Source organism: Miniopterus schreibersii (assembly GCF_964146895.1).
Source record: "Miniopterus schreibersii genome assembly, chromosome: 8".
NCBI lineage: Eukaryota > Metazoa > Chordata > Mammalia > Chiroptera > Miniopteridae > Miniopterus > Miniopterus schreibersii.
The window spans coordinates 54,405,804-54,422,256 of NC_138109.1; the positions used below are offsets into that span (position 1 = coordinate 54,405,804).

Below are 16,453 nucleotides of genomic sequence, written 5' to 3' on the forward strand. Positions count from 1 at the left end.
GATATTTATCATCATCCCTGGTCTCTATCCACTACATGCCACTATCATTCCCCCACCCCCTGTGACAAAAATATTTCCAGACACTGCTGAATGCCCCTGGGGGTCAAAGTTGTCTCTGGTTGAGGACCACTGTCTTTGGGAGAAAGCCACAAAATGTATTTATATTTTAAGAGAAGAGGAGATACTTATGGGAAATAGGAAGAAAAATAGAAAGAGAAAGAAATCAGACTTCCAAGTAAATATACTATTTTCTATTCTTCCTCTGAAAAGATCCCTGAAAAGAAATGGACTAGTGTTTAAGGAAACAGCTGTTGTCCCCATATAACTTTTACAAGAAATCAAAATTGCTGTAAATGACAACTAAACAACAGCTAATGAAGAAAGCAGCCAACCCCACCTCGCCTGCTGTTGTGTGGGGAGTTACCAGGCTCTCTGCACTTCAGGTTTTACAATTCTGATGAGGGGAAGAGAAATCTTGGTTTCTGTCTGGATATGGCCTTTGTTGGTGTCCTACAGTGACTGTTGATAATATAATCTGATCACCAGGAAAGTGAGGCCATTTTATAGAAAACAAAGAATTATACATTGGAGAACCAGGCAGGAATTTGGAAATTATCAAGCCCACTTCTCTTTTACAGAAGCTCAGAGAGATAAAAAATTGATGTACTTAAAAATCATAAAAAGGTAGTGAAGCATAGTGAGGACTGTCCTAGGACTCATGACTCGTCCAGGCCTTTTATACTGGTCTTGATTTGGTGGAGAGAATTTAAGTGGGACACGGAGGAACAATACCAACTTTTCCCTAGCCCTTCCTTCAGTCCCAAGTGAAGGGGTTTTTCTTCTCCTAAAGATCGAGTAAGATAATCTTGCACCTCTATTCCTTGATTTATGAGATGTGCTAGGCCAGTGGCTGTCAGCCCTGGCTACAAATTAGAATAACCTGGGCAGCTTTAAAAAAAAATACAGATTTCTGAGCCCTAACCATAGAGATTCTTTATTTACTTGGTCCAGAGTGGGGAAAAACATTGGCATTTCTTTTTAAATGCTCCCCCAGGTGACTCTAATATGTAGACAGGATTGAGAGCCACTCTTCTGTGACCTCTCAATAATTTTCACCAACTTTGGGGGTAGAAGGTCGGAGGAGGAAAGGATGCAGATTATACTCTCATGTTATCTCTGCCCCCAGCTTCCACTGAATTAGATCTGTTTGGAGACAATTATTTTACAGGTGCTCTCTCTCTATTATATGTTAGGTCAGCATAAGCAGGGACCTCAGTAGTTCCTTGATTGCCTCAAAAAACCCCCATTCACGTAGGGTAACAGACCTTTCTCAGGTTTGGCAGGTTGGAGTATTGCAGTTATATAAACACACAGTTCTGTTACAGGAACACTAAGTGCTGGTGTGTTCAGACTTGACAACTCTGCTCTGGTCTGACCTCTCTCCATTCCCTTTCTTCTCCTCTTTCCCCATCTCTACATTCCTACTGCTTCTAACAAAGGGCATTTTTACTTTCTCTTTTGCTGTATTGTCTCCTGCTGATACCAAACCTTCAAGGGTCTCACCTTTACCCCAAAGGACTTATCTTTTCCTAAACAAAGGCAATTCTCCCCCTAAGAGGAATTGAGGGTTTAGCTCTTCCAAGGGTCTAGAGGACGTCGTGGCTGCTCCCCCATGTCAATTCCCTGCTTTCTCAGTAACTACCCCAATTTTCATTTGTATACTCACACTTCCCTGTGCAGCCCACATAATTGAGAAGCTAATTCTCACACTGACTCCAGGACTGATTCACAGTACCAGCAGTGTCTCAGTAATACAGTCATGGTGCCACTAGGCCAAAGTAAAACCCCCCAAAACAAACCAAACAAACAAAATACCCCCCAAAACAAACAAATAAACAAACAACTACTCTCAAATCTAACACTTTTGTTATTAAGCAGTAAGGTCCAAACAACTTAATAGAATTGTGTGTGATATCTAACAGGTTATTTGTTCTTTTTGAAAATTTAAAATATGCCACAGTGGCCCTGTGAGTTTGCTGCGGCGCCCAGAGAGCCTCAGTGCAGTCAGGGAACTGTAGCTCCAGTGTAATTCACCCCGGGTTAGAGTGAGTGGCTCAGGAGTGGGCAGATGACTGATTCGGACTAATAGGAATGGATAAGGTCTGAAAAAGCTTCTTTACTTTTCTGAAGGACTGATGTCCCCCTCTCTGAATGTGGGTGGGAAGCATGTAGCCAGCAGCAGCTGCTGGCGGTCACTGTGCTCCCCTGAACAGGAGCCAGCTTTATAATGAGGCTCATCTGTGAAAGGAGCAGAGAGATAAAAGGGTCTGGCCCTTTGATGACATCATTGAGCAGACAGATCAAACCTAAAGTCTGCATTACTTTGGAACTAGATGGACCAATAAATCTCCTTCATTGTTTCACTCAGCTTGAATTGGGTTTTCTGTTAATGGCTAGTGAAGACAGCCTTTAGCATAGGACTAAATTTGGCTGTAACAGAAACTACCTGCCCCCCCCCCCCCCCCCCGCCCACCCGCCCCAGCGACTTTAAAAAGTTTTTCTCTCATGTGAAAGGAGTTTTGAGGTCATGGTGTAGTGTAATGACTTGACAATAATCAGGAGTCCAGGGCCCTTCTAGCTTTTTGCTCTGCCATACCTGGGACATAGCCCTTGTCCTCATGATATAAAACAGCTGTTGGCACTCCAACCATCACATCCTCTTTTTCAAGCAGCAAGATTCAGGAGGGGAGATGGCACAACTCCCTTTCAAACCAGGCTTCCTGGATTTCATACCTAGTGCTTCTACTTTCATCTCATTTAGCAATACTCTCATTGCCATACCGAGTACAAAGGAAGCTGAGGAATGTGGACTTTAATCCAAGTGGGAATGTGCACATTGAAAACTCAAGGTTCAATTCATGAAGAAGAAAAGGTGAAATGGAAGTTTGAGAAGGTAACTAGCTGACTGTCATCAACTGATTCAGAGAGCAATATACATTTTTACATCACCACTATATATATTTTGACATTTGCCCATTTAGGTAATTATCATACTGTTTGAATTCAGTTGGGTCAAGGTATCCAAGTCATCCCAGAAGGACAGATGATTAGATGATTATTGAAAAGCTTCTAAGGAGGGACAGTCACATTGATGGCCCTTTGCAGCGGTGCCTGGCATACGTAGGTACTTAATACATTAAAAACAGATTATTTTTAAATCCTCAGCTGAGGACATGTTTTTTTATAAAATTGATTTTTTTAGAGAGAGAGAATATTGATGTGAGAAAGAAACATCTATTGGTTGCCTCCCACATGTGCCCTGACCGGGGATCGAACCCCCAGCCTAGGTATGTGTCCTGACTGGGAACTGAACCCACAGCCTTTCAGTGTACAGGATGACGCTCCAACCAACAGAGCCCACCAGCCAGGGCTGTGCTCAATACACTTTTGTTGAGTGTTAAATGAATAATCTCTTAGCAGTGCACTACAGCATTTCAATAACTCTTAAAATCCTAAAATCTGCTGCAATTTCCCCTAAGACACACTCACTCAGAGCTCAACCTTCAGTGAAGAGCAGAGAAGAGCTGTCACTGAGCACTGTGCCACATCCTCTGTGCCATGGATACTGGTCACTCAGTCTCTCACTTTAATCAGCTTCAGTTGCTCTCATGAGGCCCTTCTCAAATTCTCCCGAATAAGCTCAGGGATGGGACCAGACAAACTTCTTATCCAAAGAGAGATCTGGGTTTCTTTCCTCCTTCCACTATTCCCACTTGAAGAATTTAGCCTCATGTTTGTTTTCAAGCCACAGGACTTCAGAACTGGGGAGGAACTCAGGCTTTTCCATTCAAGTCTGAGGGCCCATGTGCCTGGTGAGAATTAGAGCAATAGCACTCACTGCAGATACGCTGCATTTTAATATACAAATTCTACCAACAGGGAGAGGCAGTAGAAGAAACACAGGATAAATAACTCTTATTCTGTAAGCATTTCCCTAACAAGACAGCGTTTCAGAGAAAAATGAGCTCTTGACAAGCATTTGTAGTTCAATAATCTAGTAGAGTCCTGCATGGTTTTCTTTCACGTGAGAGCTATTTCTCTGAAGTGCCAGTTATTTTACTCAATATAATATTATTCTGAATGTTATTAGGTGGCATTTTCTGTTCAAGGATATAACAATTTACTTTTGGAAATGAATTTTATTCCCCTGCCCTCAAATGGCACGGTAGGAACTGATGTCTGGTGAGTCGCATACAGAGCCAGTGTTCCTCGCAGTGTGGTCTACGGATCACCTGCTTCCGAGTCATGCAGTGGTTCCTGGGCTCCTTCCAGTCTTGCTGAACGAGAACTTCTCGTGGTGAACCCCAGGAATGTGATGTGCATTTCCACTGTGTGTTCTGTGTTGTTCTTGGGTACACTCAAGTTTGAAAACCACTCACTTAGGTTTTTCAAGTTAAATTAACATGATCTTTACACCTAAAAGGTATTATTACTGCTATTGATGGTATAACTACTAGTAGCTAACCTATGTCGAGCTCTTATCACTTGTCAAGGTGTGGGTGAAAAATAAATGAATGACTAGAAAATGCACAAAATGTAACAGATTCAGTGCATTTCGTCTAACTTCTAAATGGTTCTTTTAAAACTCTGCACCGTGAGTCATCTCTACATATGTGATCACAGCTTTGAACTTGGTCCCACTTCAGAAAGAGATAAAAGGGAATGGCTGCTGTAACCTATCTCCAAAGCTGACTTTTACATTAGTAGGCAGATGCTTGGCTTTCACTACAGTATTCAGTGACCACAATTAAAAAATACATTTGGAAATATTCTTAAAGGTTGCTGGACCCATCTGACATTTTGAAAGATGAAAAACAAGAAGAAATAGTAAGTGCTTATTAAGAGCATGGATACCAGTGTAATGGCTTTGCAAGACATTGGTGGCAAATTTACTTGTGTTTCTCTTGCATGCCATTGTTTCTAAGGATGGTACAACTCTTGGCATTGTATCAGGTCACGTGGATATTTCCCTAGTGGCTGGAGAACAATTCAGTTAAAATGTCACCTCTAATTTAGTGTCTCTGTGTTACCATATGCTTTATTAACCCTCAGCCAAGCAATAGGATACTCATCAAAACCTACGGCATTTAATACATGCGATGTCCACGGAGAAACAGTAACCCAAAACTCAACCATCCTCCCTCCAGCTCAACTGACACATTTCCTATCCCTTCAACATCATGGGTACTGCTGTTGGCTGGCAGAGAGGGTCACACAGGTCATCTTGCAACATACAATTTCATCCCAGGAGGCAGAAATCATCCTAGCTTTTTTTGACGGTCTTTTGCCAACTCAGTTCAGCCAAGGAACAATAGGATGCTGCTAGGGACAAAGGGCATGTGAATATAAAAGTGATTTTTTTTTGGTGTGCCCTGAGAGTGAGTAGATAAAGATAATAAAATATAAATGGAAAATGGTAAAGGACAGAGACTCCAAATTTGGATAAGCCACTGAGTGCTGCCAGTGGAAACTGAAATGGGAGCCAACCTCATTAGTGGCATAGGGGCTTAGACATCGGATGCCTACCAGAGCTGCTGTCAGTTGGATGTGTCTGAGTACAGCTCAGTTCCCAACCTGTGAATCTAGGTCAGTGAAAGCCAGCTACATACCTTTGCCTACCAATTTCCTATGGCGTGTTCCTGTGGAGATGAGGCGTAAGGGAGAGTTTGAACTCTTTTCCAAAAATTCCCCCAAAGGCACCTCATCTGGTAGTCATTTCTGGTCATTTTGTTCATCATTGTCCCTCAGGGCCTAGTACGGTGCCTGGTATACAACAAGAGCTCTATAAATATCTGTCAAAGTGCGGCTCCACTCCCTTTCCTCCCTTGTCCCGTCAGGCCATCGGTCACGATGTTCTGGTGCTTCTCTAAATGGACCTCACCTTCTGCGCAGCCCTTTCTATGCTCCTGGCTACCCTCCTGGTCCAGACCCTCCTTGCCTTTATTTACAGACTGCATGATTGTATCTGACTAGTTTTATCACTCTTAATCCTTCCCCTGTTAAATCATTACAGGCACAAGGCTACACAGATCTTCCTGAAGGATCTTCAGCTTTTACACCTCTGTTGAAAAACGGAGTGGCTCACCACAGTCTGCAGGTAAGAAAACCCTAATTCCTTGGCCTTTGGACCACTCATATCTTGGACCTTTATTCGCTTTCTTTCCCCGCCTACACCCCTTGTTCTAGCCCTTGTTTTTGATTATAGAATATTCTCCCAGTTGTCCTGTTTGTAATGAGCACTCCTCCTCCGTGCCAGCCTGTGGCTTGCTGTTCATCAGGTCCACTCAGACTTTGCCTGCTGCCTCCTGTGATCACTCTCTCCTCAGAACTTCCATCACTCTACTGGACCCTGTACTGTTTATTAGTCATTTACACTGTGACCATATTTATCTTTTAACGTCCCATCCTGTTTATCCAGTTAAAGCTGGAAGGGCACTGAGGACAGAGACTGTTTCTTACCCAACTCAGTGTCCCCTCTGCTGAGGACAGTATCTTTCACACAGCTGCTGCGCCATAAATATTGCTGTATCCTGCTGAAGAAGCCCAAGCTTCATGCTCAACTGTGATCACTTTTTAATTGCCTTTTTAAAAGTCTTTTTAAAGAGGCAATAATAAATGGTTTTGGAAATCTTACTTCTTCCTATCAGATTTTTATGTATGAATTAAAATGATGTCATCTGTTGGATGTCCAATGTAACAGTTATATATGTCACTGGAGCCTCCTCAAAGAAAAATGGAACTAGCTAGGTCAGATCCATCTGTGGTTTTCTATCTTCAAATAGGCATGAAGATGTTCAGCTAAGCACAAGTCTCCCATCACCCACAGCCACTGAAAGGCCCATATTACAGTGGTCAAGAGTCGACACTGAACCCACTTTGGAACTATCCTTATCACCGGTGCTTTATAATTAAGTGGCTGCTACTTTTTGCCAAGTGCTTGCGCACCCCCATGTCCAACACACAGTCTTTTCACCTTGACTGCATGTCATGAAATTTCCAACGGGCAAGAATGAAGCTCTCATTCCCTAGTGAGGCTGATTCAACTTTGTATTTTCACAACAAGACTGAGTACAGGAGACAGGGGTCACACAGGGAGAGCTGGAGGCAGAGCCAGAAGGACAGCCATGAATTTGGATTCTCAGTTCTCTGCTTTGCCCTCTAGACAATTGTGCTTCTTTAGTAAAATCAGCATATGATTATTTAAAAAAATAAGTTCTTCTCTAGAGTCAGGAACGGCATGCAGTTTCACCATTCTCCCCCTCCTCTGGAACACATCTTCATATGTTAAGATCAGGTCATGTTAGATTTCTGTGTGTGTGTGTGTGTGTGTGTTGGGGAGGGGATATGGAAACATGAGTAAAATACAAATTTCCTGTTCTCAGAAAATGATAACAGCGATTTTTGGTAACTCAGAATATTTTAATAAGGAATTTTACCATACCAAATTATTGAACGATGGCATCCAAGTTATCTTCCAGTTAGGTATTATATTTTAAGTTTATACAATACTGAACTCTAGGCAGCAAAAAGGTAAGGCATTTCTAGCTTTCTATGGCTTTAATTTGGATACTTTCTCTACTTTTACTGGTACTTGGAATATGTTATTTTGTACCTGTGGACAAAAAAAGGGGGCCGCATACTAAACCTGACAAGCTCAGGGGAGGCCTGCATGGCAGACCCTACAAACTCAGAGACCTAAAGTAACCACACAGGATGGTCTGAACCTACAAATCCCTAACTGAAAGCGGGTCATGGCATGTAGTCATGTCCTAGGCCTGTAGCTTCCTTGACAAAGGTCAATCTTTACCTGATGTGAGCCTGTCTGTTGTCTTTTTCAAGAGAGCATACCTTTGAAATGTAATCTTCTTTTCCAGGCCCCTCAGGGCACTCCCTCCTACACCAGAGCACCACACCATGGAACCCCTCGTTCTTATCCTGTTCCCCCACGTACCATCTCCGTGTGCTGTAAATGCTAATTATTAACTATTCTGCACCCACCGATGTAAAAGAAGTACATGTCTCTCTGTTTTACTTTTTATCCCATCCCAGAGATTTCCCTGCTTTGCTTTCTCCTGCCCCCTTAATCTACCACCAACGGATTTCGTGTAACCCTCCTTACATTTCTTACTTTAATTCTAATATATAAAATAAGCTGCAAACCCGCCATTCTCCAGAGCATTTTCTCAATCATTGAGATTTTGTTTCCCAGCAAGTGTCACTTTGGTTCAAATAAACTCATAAAAATTCTGTACAGGTTTGGATGTTTCTCGCGACATACCTATAGGACATAGCGGTTGGCTTCTTCGGGGTACACTATTCAGGATTCTGAGGCAGGTGCTTTTGGAAGTTGCAGGGATCCTTGAAGACAGTGCACCAGAATCACCTGAGGATGCTTGGGCTCAATCCCAGGGCCAGAACATACGAATTTTCTGAGCTAGGCCCAGGGTAGTGTGCTTTCAGAGGTTCCTCAGGTGATTTTAAACCACACCTCTCATTAGGAACCACTAATTTAAGGTCACTTAGAGATTTTTCCTTTTGTAAGCAAGAGTCTTGGATCAAAAGGCCCCTTAAAAGGCCATTTGTTCAACCACCCAACAGGTGCTTAAATTCCCACATAGAGTCTGTTGAATACTTTTTGATGTCCCATCACATAATGGACAAAATAAACAACACTTTAAAAATAAATAATTTCAGCCTGGCTGGGTGGCTCAGTTGGTTGAGCATCGACTTGTACACCAAAAAGGCTGCAGGTTCGATTCCCAGTCAGGGCACATAACTAGGTTGTGAGTTCGATCCCCAGTCAGGGCACAGACAGGAGGCAACCAATTGATGTTTCTCTTTCTCTCTCTCTCTTTAAAAAAAAAATTAAAAAAATATATGTACACACACACACACACACACACACACACACATACACATGTGTATATATATATATGTATATATATCTATCCTTGGTTGAAAATTAAAAATAAATAATTTCATCTTTTTTCCACCTGACATTTTTCTTGTAAGCTCAAGGGAAAAAATAACATTATTATTCCCTTTCTCCTACTTGGCCGATTTTGCCTTCTTCCTGCCTTGAGACAAGGGCTGAAATTCAGCATGGCTGTTTTGGTCCCACAGCTTCAGATTATTTATTGCCCTGTTATGTCAACGCATTTTGTTTTGCGCTCCCCCCAGTCTTGTTGGCAGCCAGCTCCGGGAATAGTGTCAGATAAGCAACTGCTGCCAGGACAAGAGGCATAAACAGTTGTTACAAAATCAAAGGCTATTTTATTTTATGTTAATTTTTAAATTCAGACATGGTAGTTTTTAAAAAAATCATTGTTTTGTGGGTCTGGCGAATACAACTGGAACAGACTACCAGGTAATAAGGCTAAATTAAACTGCAGTGGGACGGCCAGTATGCTTTCATAGCAGAGGCCCAGTGTGGGAAATCCTGCGGCTACGCGGTATGATTCCCTGTGACAACTCACAACTCAAAGTCTTTATTTTTCCATTTCATTCACCCTGTTGATACCAGTTAACTCTCATTCCATCTTTTGGTTTTTGCGATTGCTGTTACAGGCAATAGAAAAGGAAATTCCAGGCAATAAAAAAACATACAAAATCAAAACACATTGAGGGTTTTTCCACCTTCATTTTTTTATATGACCATCTATAAAATAACATGGACATTTTTGGACATAAAACCAATGCTGAAGCTGAGACAAAAGGAGAGGAAATACTGCCTGAGTGACCTCTATTATGTAGTCATTCAAAAGAAAAACATGGAGTGTGCGATGCAATTTAAATTACTGTAGTTGCAAAGCAGCCCAAGTCCTCATTTAAGGAATCTTACAAATGCAGTTAGTTATTTCAGGAAGTAGATAAGAAACCTAAAAGACATTTCCATTGAGATGCCTTATGAACATTTTAATTTAAAATGGCAAGTCTGCTGGAATTCTACTTACGATAGTCCAGCTCCATTTACATGACATAGAGACAAATAAGGAGTGGTGATCCCATAATTCTTTTCTTACCACATCCTTTTAGTATTTCTATGAAAAGTATTTTAAAATAATCATTCCTTGTGACACAAAAAAATAGAATTATTAATAAAAGAAAGGCCACTAAACAAAACTGCCGATGCCAAAAGGAGAAAAGAACTGGTCTGCCTGGGGTGAGGAAGGTGAGAAGGCTCCTCTTGCTGCGTGGCCAGCAGGTGGCAGAGCCCCAGGACTTGTCAGTACCAAAGCCCCTTGAACTCCAGCTCAGCTCTGGTAAGCCAGCAGCTTCCCCACCTGATTAGTTTCAGGAAAGTTTTAGCTAAGGGTCACTCCCCTCTCCCCTTACTTCCCTGCCTCCCTCCCTTAGTCCCTCCTTCCTTCCTTTTTCTCCCCTGCCACGCCAATTACTGGGGGACTGAATGCTATCAAGGAGACTGAATTAAAAATCTTTACTGAGTCCCTCCCAAGGGCAGGAATTACAACTGGTCCTCCTGTGACTGAGAGCATGTAATTAATCCAGGTTCCTTTGGAATGCACTTAGAAAAGATCGGGGGAGATGCGGTGCAAATCTACTCTTTACCATGTAATTTTTTCCTCCCCGACTTTATTAAGGTATAATTAACAATTAAAAATTGTACATATTTAAGGTTTACAAGGGCTGGGGGAGAGGAAGGGGAGATTTTGGTCAAGGGGTAAAAGGTTTCAGTCTTTTTTATTTTAGTTAAAAAAAAACAGGCTAGCCTGGAAAAGACAGGCATCATGTACAATGTAAAGCCCACTTCCAATAGTATATGTATTTTTTCCCTAAACTTTAAAAATTAAAGTAGAACATACAAAGTGGCCCTTGGGACCATGACTCCCTTCTTCCTTCTTAAAGTAACCCCTATTCGGAAGCTAACAGCATAGAGTAGTTCTTTAACTAGTTGCTTAACTTTAAATGAATGAACTAATAGCATTCATGTTTTTTGGAGACTGACTTCTTTTGCTCAAATTATGTTTGTGAGCAGCAGTTCCAGCTGTGCAGCAACTAGAGCTCTCATGATCTTGAGGAGGAAAACATTTCTTCTGCAAGACACAAGTACATCTATTGCCCGTGCATGAATTAATCTTACACCATTTTCTTTTATAGTTAGAGAGGCAGGATGAAGGTGGTAGTTGCTCAGGGGCATGCTGGGAAGTCTGGGAGGAAAACTATAGAAAGGGTAGAATGCTCTAAAGACTAATTTTGCTTAGATTAGAGTATTTCTAAGATAAGACGTGATGTCAAATATCTTTAGGAATTTGTTCAAGCCACTAACCTCTAGTACCTTGGCCATATCAACAGTAAAATGCAGTAATATACTCTGTGTTAAATGTGTATTAAATGTACTCTGTATTGAATATGTTCTGGGCTTTTTAGCAGTGAGTTGCTAAAGTCTTCCTAGACAGATGATTTCACTGAAATATCCAACGTACACACTTAAATCTACTACAACCTTAGACAAGTATGATGACTATCTACATAAGAACCCACTTCATTAACCAAGGATAGATTGCAAGCCATCACAAAGTGTCTTGAATGCAATAAGAAACCCTTGGGCTCTCAGCTCTGCATAAATATGTAAGAAGTGGTTTTTAGACTCTGGAGGAAGCAAGTACTGGCAAACAGCGACAGATGTGGGAAGTAATCAAGCTTTCAGTGTGCAGTGCGGGAAGGCACAAGTCACCTCTGTTTAACTGCCTCGCCCTTCAAAGACATGCCCAAGTAGCCAGAGGCTTCTCTCCAGAGGCAAGATTGAGATATCAAGATTTGCAAGGCAAAAATCGGTATCTGGGACCAAACTCATATCTTTCCTGAGACAGGTCATATCCTGGACACAAGCCAAAAAGAAAAACAGGATGAGGGGGATGGTTGGAGAGAGCGGAGGAGAAAGGGGAGGCTCAGCCAGAACGGGTCCATGGGAAAATAACAGGAAAGGCTTTGAACAGAGAAAGAACGAGTGTTGTGCGGGGTGGGCAACTGGGGAGAGGAGACCCAGGGCCCAGGAAATTGGATTCTGAAACCATAAGATCCTATTCAAAAAGCTTTATTTCATCAGATCTCAGTATTTTCACTTGTGAAATGGAAAAAGTAAGACCCATATGCTTTCATTACTTGCCAATGATGTACCTGTCCCTATCCATGTATCTTCTTGCCTATCTCCATCAGTTTTTGTATCTTCAGATTAATAGTAGGACTTACCCCACTATCAGTTTCATTGATCGTTCTTATTTGGGAGCCCAAACTGTTCTCAAACAAATAAGCAGTCAGTTCACTAAATCTGAATTTCACCATCCCACCCAGGAGCCCACTAGAAAGCTCTTTATTAGTTGGACTAGCTTGCTTACATCTCATGTATGTACTTTGCTCAGTCTTTGTTTATACCAGGTCTTCATTACCCATGGCTTCCACTCATAATCCAGCTGTGTGACCTGGGCAAGTCATATTTTTTTCTAGAGAACAGGCTAGACCTATTTTCATCTGTGAAATGAGAAAAGCTGCTGTCCTAAAAGTTAAGCATTCTAGATGCGTATGAAGAAGTTCAGATTTTGGGTCCTTCTGAATCATGGCTCTCTGAAAGACTGTTATGGAACAGTGCAGCTCTACAAAGGATAAGAATCATACAACGGCCCCTTGTGCACCAACGGCCTGACTTAGGAGAGGAACATTACGGGGAGCTCTACTGGTGGCACCCTTCTTTCTCCCAGAGGCAGTAACTGTGCTGAGCTCAGTGTTTATTCTGCTGAATCATGGCCTTTCTAGAAAAGCAGGGGTGTGAGTAGGAATGGCTCATCACTTAGGTGTTCCTGGTTCCTGACCAATGAGAAGTCACGACAGTGCATGTCCGAGAAAGCTCGAGTGCCAGCCTGTTCTCTCCATGCCACCCCTGCTGATACCTACCCAGAAGACAAAATTAGAAAAACCACGTGGCAGGCATTCCCTAGAAGGCATCTAGTTTTGTACTTACCTTGAGGGCCTTCTGTGCAGATTCACTGGATCCAATTGCGATGAGGTTAGGCCCAGCCATGCTGCAGAAACTCTTCAAATGCAAAGTATCAGTCACTGGGACTGTGGAGACCGCATAGTCCTATGCAAATAATAGACACAAGCAGGTTGGCATTGCAGAATCATTCTAAAACCTACTGAAACCTGCCTGAATCACGCTCGCTCCTCTGGAGGCTGCCAGGGGCCTGAATGTCTGCAAGGAACACTGGGACCCACAGGTTTTGTTATCGCCAGTTAAGTGAAGACTGCTTCTAAGAAGAAAGTGCAGAGCTTTCTTCCGGATGTGTGACTATCAACAGCTTCACCGGCTGATCTATGGAGCGGGTTGCTCTCAAAGGATGTATCTAAATATCCCATGCAAACTAGAGCCTCATGTCTTCATGGGGAGCAGAGCTTCATGGGGGTTCTATCCCTTCCTAAGCAGTCTGGTGAACCAACCTATTAGTGGTCAACAGAGTAAAGGGAACTTGAGAGGATGTGTGCCGACACCTAGCACAGTTTTCAGCACATAGTAGGCACCCAAGTACAGGTGATCCTTCATTCTAATCTGAAAAATCCACATTTCAAGCTAGAGTCAATTGGGTCTCCAGATTTTTTTAAAAATCATCGATTGTGCCATGATAATTTGTGGTTGAATGATTATATATTGGGAGAAAACAGATGTTCATGATAACTTTGTTGCTGCTGTGGTAGCTCAATAAAGCCTATTTATTGAGAAATCTGAATTTGATAGCTTCTGAAACTTCTAACCGACATACAAATATTAGGAATCAGTTTGCGAAGCCGGTGACATATAAATACCATTATTCATGACTTACTGATTCAGCGGGTCTATGAATATTTATTAATTATTTTGTGCCAGGCATAAATGATCCTTCACCTACCTTAAAAGTATCAGCCAAGATTTCGGCACCTCGTTGATTTGTCCTTTTGGAAAGACCCACAAAAAATTCTCTGCCTGTAATAAATGACATGAACCACAGTGAGTGGGTGGCCCCAGTGACAGCACACTGTTTCTTTATTTGTAAGTAATGAGCTTGAAGCATCACACAGTTCTTTCCTACCACAGAGGGCAGATGTACTTACACTCTGCCCTCTGCTCTTTTTACACAAATCTGATTTCAAACTATTGCCCTTAGAAATAAACTTTTTCAAATTCATAGGGATGGAAAGTACAGTGATTGCCAAGGCAAGGGGGAAAGGGAACCGGGGAGTCAGTGTTCAATGGATATACAGTTTCCATTTGGGGAAGGGAAAAGGTGTTGGAGATGGGTGGTTGTGATGGCTGCACAACCATGTGACTGTAGTTAATGCCCCTGAACTGTGCACTTAAAAATAGTTAAATGGTAAATTTTATGTTATGTATATTTTACCACAATAAGAGAGTTAAGTTTTTGTTTAGGAAACACATTAATAATCTGTAATCAGGAATTAAGTAACAGCAGTGACAAGTTAGCAGTGCTTCCTCTTTTCCCCCCTAAAAGAACAATTCTAGACATTCTGGATGACATTGGATTCTTTTTCTTATAACAATGAAATAAGGGCTGAAGAAGCCATCTGGGTATAACATAAGTGTAGTGCTCACTGGTCTTCAGGTCTGACTATAAGAGCTGTCTTTAAAACTCTACACCCATTTATTTTATACCAAAACATCAAAGATGTTTGTCTACAAATACTAAAGTGTAGGGAGATAGAACTTTCTTCTTAACTTTTCTGAAATTCTACAATTTTTCTTTTCAGAAAACAAAACACTAAATAAAAATGTTCTCCTAGTTGTAGGCAAACATACACATATAGTAGTAGATGATAGAGTTAGGCAATGCATAAATGTGGGGGTTCTTACTCTCCCTTAATTCTTTGAAAAAATAATTCTACACGAAAGGAGGAAACACTATTCGAAGAGAAATTGGTATGTTTTTGCTCAGAACAGAAGGGTAAAGTGTAAGCAGAGTAGCCATGTAGACAAAACTGCTTGATAAATTTTATAAATGTTGCCACTTTAATCTTCATGATGTCCTTATAAAAGGAGTAAATAACATAGGTCAGATGATGTTATGGTAAATTCCAATGGCTTGTGCTGTTGGCAGACACACGAATCTTTGGTGGCAGACTGACATTTTATGATTGTGTTGTCTCCTAAGAAAATTCACTACATAAAAGTCAAAACTTAAGGTAGGGAAAGGTCTTTTACTTGACAAAAGTATGACTCATGTTATTAAAAAAGTTAGCTACAATGAAAAACAACATTAAATTTCCTTAATTAGGATAAAAATGGATTTATATATTAGACTTACATAATTTTTAAGGAAAACTTTTAATGCATTAAGCAAATTCAAGCAAATTTATAAGGCATACTCTTTCCATTTTCAAAGACTAAGTCAAGGTAGGAAAGTACAAACAAAAGCAAACTGCTTATCTCTTTAAAAAGTAAGTTGGACTTCTGTTTCTTGCAGTATGGTGGACTGGGTCTCCTAAATGGCCTTCCTGGTAAAAAGAACTGATATAAAGTGCTGAAATGGAAATATTGAAAAAATTTGTTTCGATCGTATGTTCCTTACATCATTTTCTTCTGTACCAATTCACCCTCTTTTCTTTCCTCCCTCCCCTCATTCTTTCCTAGGAGAAACCAGGTCAGTTGTCATATAGACTATCCTACAGTCTAGATCTGGCTGATTGATTCCTTTATGCTTTGTATTTTTGGTAAACTAATAGTTTCATGGAGATGCTTAATTAGATTCTTGTTCAGTTTTTTTTGGGGGGGGGTAGGAGTACTTCAGCGGTGGGGCTGTGCTTCTATTGCATCACATCATGAAGCTGTGACTGACTCTCACATTTTCAGTGATACTAGAATGAGCAGGGCGTTCCGGTGGTGTCAGTCCAATTGCTCCATTGTGAAGCTCCCATCGCGCTGTCATATAAATGGTTTAACACCCTCTGATGATCATTGCACAGATCCATTATTTTATTAGGGACCTACATTTACTGGATATAATTGTAAAAAGAAAAACTTTCCTCAGTCAAGTATTTGGTCTACTTGAAATCAAATTTATAAAGGAAAGACAGGCTACATGCTTGAGTCTTTGTCCCAGCAATTTACAATAATGACCAATATGTTTAAAAAAACATTATTATACACTAATGAGTCAAAGAATAAATCATAATGGAAATTAAAAAAAAACACATTTAGAAATAACGATAACAAAATGTTAATCACAAAACATGAAGGATTCAGCTAAAGCAGCACTTGGAGGGAAAGTTATATAACTTTTAAATGTTTTCACTAAGATAAAGAAAGTTTCAAAATTAAGGAGACAGAATTCCAACTTGAAATGTAAGAAAAAAAGAACAGAATACAAAGAAAGAAATCTGAAGGAAGGAA

At 41.0% G+C, this 16,453-nt stretch overlaps 1 protein-coding gene across 5 annotated transcripts in view; it reads right to left on the reverse strand.

Annotated features, from left to right (window-relative positions):
• DDAH1 (dimethylarginine dimethylaminohydrolase 1) overlaps window positions 1–16,453 on the reverse strand; it is a 124,809-nt gene that overhangs the window by 14,217 nt on the left and 94,139 nt on the right. For all 5 annotated transcript variants that reach the window (XM_081143787.1, XM_081143783.1, XM_081143784.1 and 2 more), the window contains exons 3-4: window positions 13,959–14,032; window positions 13,037–13,156 (exon numbers count right to left, since the gene is read on the reverse strand). In XM_081143787.1, coding sequence (XP_080999913.1) covers window positions 13,037–13,156; window positions 13,959–14,032 — 194 coding nt within the window. The remainder of the gene's footprint in view (window positions 1–13,036; window positions 13,157–13,958; window positions 14,033–16,453) is intronic.